Here is a 5,989-nt window from a genome sequence, read left to right on the forward strand (position 1 = left end):
CTCAGAACACATTCAGGGTTGCCCTCACCATAGGCTCTTGATCCGGTGTCGCTCCTATAAGAGTCAACTGATCTCGGATCTCATTCAGTCCTGTGAGGAAGGAGTCAATCGTTTGACCCTTCTTCATCTGATACAACCTCATATGGTTCTTAAGCACCATTCTTCTCTGCACAGAAGTATTATATCATAGGTTCTTGAGAGCCTCTCATATCTCAACTGTCATTTCCTTCTTGGTTATATGTGGTACCACATGATCCTTGACCCCATTAAGGATAGTACACTTGGCCCTCGTCATCGCCTCCTCATACTTTTCATTATCATTGGGGTTGACTGGGATAGCTATAAACTTCAAGGCGAAGTTCTTGATATGATTCATGTCAAGCACTGATAAAAATTTGGCCTTCTAGACTACGAAGTTTGATGCTCCATTAAATCTATCCTGGTCTCTTACCCCGTGTGGTGCCATGATGCTCCTCTACTTCCCTCCTTGAAGTTCTTTGTTCGACTCCTCTGAGTCTCTACTTCCTGCCTAGAATTTCTCTTCTAGACTCCCTCTGAGTCCTGATTTCCCTCCTGGAAATCCTTCTACCGCTTGTCGAGATGCCCCCTACTCTAATCATCTTCTACAACTGCACTGCTGATTTGGGTTCCTCGGCTAGAAACCCTCGGTAAAAAATCCTATGGCCTTGCTATGTCAAGCACTGTTCTGACTACAGTACCTCACCAGCTCCACTCTCCAATATTCTTATAGCCTTCTAGACCCCAACAACTGCCTCTCTGTTAACTGCGTCAACCCCTCTCCACCTCATGCTACCTCTGCATCACCTTGGATGGGTCTGCATCAGCCCTGGGATGCCCTGCTTCAACCCTCTGGCCCTCTGCGTCAGCAACACTGGCTTCTCTAAGGCTATGCGCATCTCCCTACTTCTTTTGCGTGGCTTTGGCTGGCTCTGTGTCGCACTTATTGGCTTCTGTGATGCTAGAAACAACTTTTGTCACCTCGGGACAACTATTTTCTGCTACTATTGCTCCGCTCAGCTAATGTCTTTTAGTCCTCCTATGATCTGCAACCTCGCTCTAATACCATGTTGATGTTTCTAAATTTATTTAATTTAGAAACCCCTCATGCACTTTTCTTGATTTATTCCTACCTACTTGTTAATTTTTTTTAACAAGTTATTTACAAAGTAAACACAGAAAATAAACACCAGTGCATGCTCGAAATATTACAAATCAACAACTAAAATAAAAAAGAACAAACACACCACATGACACCATTATTTTTGGACCAATGTCCCCAGAAAAAATCCAATGCGGGAAAACCAGTGCAACTAACTGAGGGTTTTCTTATTAAGCAATATCAGTGTACAATCTTGGTGCTAAAATGGGCCCTCCCAACTGAGAATTTCCTTAGCAGCTATACCTCACAGTTTGAGAGAAATCTCCTGGCTGAAACCCTGGAAAATCCTTCCAGTAGCTCCTTAGCACAAAACTACTCTGCAACCCCAGAGTCTGCCCAATCTGGACTGTGTCAGCCCCTCCCTATCTCACGTTGGCCCTGTGTCAGCCTTTCATGGCCTGCGTTAGCCCCAGGAGGCCCTGCATCAACTTTCTGGGCCTTTGCGTCAAACACGCTGGCCTCTCTAGTGCTCTACATAGCACTTGGTTGCCTCTGCGTGGCCCTGCGTGAGCCCTTGCTGGCTCTGCATCACTTTCCTTGGTTGCTGTGCTGCTCTCTCAGCACAATATCTACCTTCTCTATTTCTCTGTACTCAATGCCCCTCAGCTGCTCTCCCGATCACTGATTCTATCTCTCTTAGCAAACCCCACTCTAGAGAATAGAATGAGTGATCACTCTGGTGTATTCTCCAAGTGACCCTCAAGCCTCCCATTATATTTTTCTTGTTGACATCTCAACGGTCGAGATTAAGTCCCTAATCAACGGCTAAGGTTAGATCTAGCTTGATCCATGTATTTTGGACCACTCTAACATAGATTCATATTAATACACATTAATATTTTATTTTCCCTTAGTTTAGACTTAGGGACTCCATTAAAAATATTAATTATTTTAATATCTCATGATTTGTTTAGAATCTGCCCAAACCCGTTTTGGGTATTGGAGATCTCATGTGCCCCAACCTCTCCACCAAATTTCGTGTCTAGAGCAAATCTGATGTTACCCTAAATCAACACATAATCTTCATCACAATGTGATGTTGGACCATGACTGATTTTCATATTGAGAAAATATTTTTCACACTGTGACGTTGGATCATGCTTGACCTGATTATAAAACAAAGGGATTTATATTAAAATCAAGGCTTAATACTAAAAAACTTACATTAATAAATCAAAGGGATTGATATTATAAACTCGAGGGATAAATTCCAAAATCCCTAGTATTATAAAACCAAGGAAATGAGTTCTCAGTACTCGGCACCCAAAATGTCATACTTTTCTTTGGCCCCGAGGTATCGGTGGCAAGGTTGGTACTCGAGCCATTAGTTTTACAACCACAGGATGGGGTTAATCCCTTTTAACCGACATTGTTTACTGCAAAGGGTTTTGACGATTAGGGTTTTGAGACGGTTGCGGTTTTCTCGCTGTGCCGGTTTAAGTTTGTTTGGACGCGGCAGAGATGGGGTTTGATAGCGAATTTCTTGAGCTCGAGCCTGCGCTAGAGGACCTTTTGACGTGCTGGGGACACGAGGTCTCTTCCAAGAATCTTGACTTGTTTTTACCAAAGAATGTAAACATCCAGGGTCCCAGTAAAGAGGCGATTGTGGGAGGCTCACAGTATGGGGTAAGTCGACGAGATGAGAACCTCCCGAGTGTCTAGAATGGTGTTTGGTGGGCGGGCACTACTCCTGTGGAGAACCAAGAGTAGCTGCGGGCAGTCGAAGATTGGGCGGAATTTTTGAAGCATTTCTCTCGTATTATCTCGTCGAACGAGGATCAAGTGGCTCTTGTTGGTGGAGTCTCGCAAGGTCAAGCTAGCCCCTGGCAAGGTTTTCCTCTGCTTTTCGCACCCCAGGGTCAAGAAACCTCACACGGTGGTGGAGGAACTTCTTTAAGCTCCATTCCAGCTATTGCTTTCATAAATCGACTGCCCTGGGTCACATCTTGTGGGGGGGTTGACAGAAACCCTAGGACCTCGACCTCTAAATTGATCCCTCAGGCTGTTGCTTACTCAAAGGAGGTTGGGACCATTGAAGGAAACCAGCAGAGGAGGTCGGACGAAGCGGAGGTCCCTTCTGTTCCTAAAGGAAGGGGTCAAGGGTCGCCTGTTTCGGTTGCGCCGGATGCTCCTGTTCCAAATGCTGCGGGAGCGGAAGGGTACTTCAAGGAAGTTGTGGGGGCAAAGAAAAAGAAATCGAAGTCCATCAAGAAGAAATAGCTTCGTCCATGCTATTTGTTGGGGGTAGATATCAGCATATAACAAACAATGGATGCAACTGATACTATTCTAGTTGGCCGTGTAAGAGGAAGGAAGTACTCGGCCGAATACATAGCGGACTGGGTCCAATCCGAGTGGAAAGAAGCCCCGGGCAAGCCATCAGAGATTCTTGTTTTGGAAAGGGGTTGGTTTAGTATTCATTTTGACAGCAAATCACATGCAGACTGGATCTTTGAATGGAAGTGGTGCTTTGGAAAGCATCCCATTCTTTTTCGCAGATGGACTCCATTATTTTATGTGCAGAAGGAGAAATTGGTGGAGTCTCCTGTCTGGGTAAAGCTCCCTGGACTTCCCTTACAATTCTGGACGGAATTCGTTTTTGTCTCTATTGGTAATACCCTGGGTAAATTTTTGGATTATGATAACTCTTACATCATAACCAAGGACAGGAGTATGGCTCGAGTGCTTGTAAGCCTAAATCCGAGGGAGGGATTAGCGGATGCGATGACGTTAAAATACAGGGACCTTAAATTCCTTCAAACTCTGGACTATGAAAACCTCCCTTTCTGTTGCCTTCGATGTCATAAGTATGGTCATCTTGCGAAGGAATTTCCATTGGGACATTGTCGTCGTCGTCATCAAATGAGACCCTTTCGACCTCAGGGGGCTCCTGTACAGGAAGCAGGGGGGCTCAGCAGAAGGTTTCAGTGCAATCTGTAGACTAGGCGAGGGCTTCAGAAATAATCGATCTAATGGAGCAGGAACACCTCTTGGATGGTAAAAATGCAGCTGCCGCTCAGATTAATCCATCGGCCACCCTGGCTCCCTTACCTCATGAGCTTGCTGGGGCGTCCATGGCAAGTACGTCTTCTTTTCCTCCTTTTTGCGAATGTTCTTCTGCAATCTCTTTACAGTCTCTCTCAGAAAGGCCTGGTCCCTCCAGGCAGATTTTAAATGGTTTCTCTGCGCTGAATTTATCTAAACCCTCCTCTGATAGTATTATTATCTCGGTCTCCCTTCCTTCTAATGATGCCTTACATCCCTCTGAGATTGCTATTACTTTTGCTGAATCCTGTGTTCATATCTTGGATAACCCACCTTATAATCTTTGCCCTTTGGCCAATATAAAGGGTAAGCGACAGGCTGTAGGAGGAATTGCCTTGGACCCAGTGGTTATTGGGCCAAGGAAGTTAAGGGGAAGAAAATATTTACTCTCAAAAGCCCAGTTCAAAGTTGTCATTGATATCGCTATCGGGAAGCAGAAAACTCTTCCTAGGGTTCTTAGAGCGGAGCCACCACCCTCCTGTTCCTTGATGATTCTACTTTCCTTCAACTACAGAGGCTTAGCTAGCCAGCCGAAAAAGCTAGCCTTCAAAAACCTTGTGCACTCCTATAACCCTGATGTTATTCTCCTCCAAGAAACATTGGGGAAAAGTGACGATGTTATCTATACTCTTCAAAAGTTTTTTCCTGGGTGGGAATTCTCAGCTCTCGACGCTAAAGGAAGGTCGGGGGGTGTAGTAATAGGTTACAATATGAGGAAGCTCAAGGAAGTTTCATCTTGGGGTTCTGAAAACTGTTTGGCAATGGAACTCTATTCTGGAGAGTTGTGTATATCCTTCCTTATCCTGAATATCTATGGGCCCTGTCTGGAGAGGGAACACTTCTGGAACTCTTTCTTCAGCCTATCTTGCCTCTCCCATCGTTACCTCATCATTGGAGGTGACCCGAACTTCTCTTTGGGGGATTCAGAATCTTGGGGTGCTAATGCCCACTCGGACCCCCTCTCTGTTTTTTTCATGAATAAAATTGCTTCCTACCACCTGGTCGATGCTCCTTTGATCAAATTGCGCCCTACCTGGAGAAACAGACGCCTCGGTGTCGATTGGGTGGGAAAAAGACTAGACCGCTTCCTTCTCTGTGAGCCTCTGGTGGATTTTATCAGTTTTTAGACACTGGGTCGGGGAAGGGGGTCACTCTGATCATTTCCCGGTCCTCCTGGAATTGAAAGAAGATGCAAAAAAACTAGGAACCCCTTTTAAATTCAACTCATCTTGGCCGAAGGATGAATCCTTTGAAGCTCTTTTCCATGATACATGGAGAAAGGACAATCATAATGAAGAAGGAAGCAGAAGCATCCACTTGTCGAACAATCTTAAGAGAATGAAGCAAGCAACAAAAGAATGGGCGCATCAGAAGAAACTGAAGGAAGAAGAGGAGCTCAAAAGTATAAACTTCGAATTAGATCTGTTGGAAAACTCGTATGGATCTGGTTATGAGTCCTTGGATTCAAGAAACAAAATCAAAGAGTTGGAAGCATCTCGGCGAAAAATTCTCCAGTTAAGGGAAGAAAGCTAGAGATTGAAAAGCAGAGCCATTTGGCTGCAAGCAGGAGACGAAAACTCTAAGTTTTTCTAGAATTATGCAAAGGGCCGAAAGATTGCTAATACAATTTGGGAATTGAAAAAAGAGGACGGCGAAATGGAAAAATCCTTTGAAGAACTGGCTTCTCTAGGTGTAAACCACTTTAAGAATCTTTTCAAAGCCCCGGAGGAAGTATCCATAGCGGAGGTCATCAGAGTTGCTCAA

At 44.7% G+C, this 5,989-nt stretch overlaps 1 protein-coding gene across 1 annotated transcript; it reads left to right on the forward strand.

Moving 5' to 3' along the window:
* Positions 1–3,448: 3,448 nt before the first annotated feature.
* LOC149232068 (uncharacterized) lies at positions 3,449–4,120 on the forward strand. The gene has a single exon (XM_089381825.1). It carries the CDS (start codon positions 3,449–3,451, stop codon positions 4,118–4,120), a length of 672 nt encoding a protein of 223 aa, XP_089237951.1.
* Positions 4,121–5,989: the final 1,869 nt, after the last annotated feature.

This window comes from Pinus tabuliformis, chromosome J (genome assembly GCF_031772625.1).
Source record: "Pinus tabuliformis cultivar Carrire ecotype Pingquan chromosome J, CPIR1, whole genome shotgun sequence".
Lineage (NCBI taxonomy): Eukaryota > Viridiplantae > Streptophyta > Pinopsida > Pinales > Pinaceae > Pinus > Pinus tabuliformis.

Coding starts and splice junctions, on each gene's coding strand:
- LOC149232068 (XM_089381825.1), top strand. CDS start 3,449: ATGGATGCAACTGATACTATTCTAGTTGGCCGTGTAAGAGGAAGGAAG.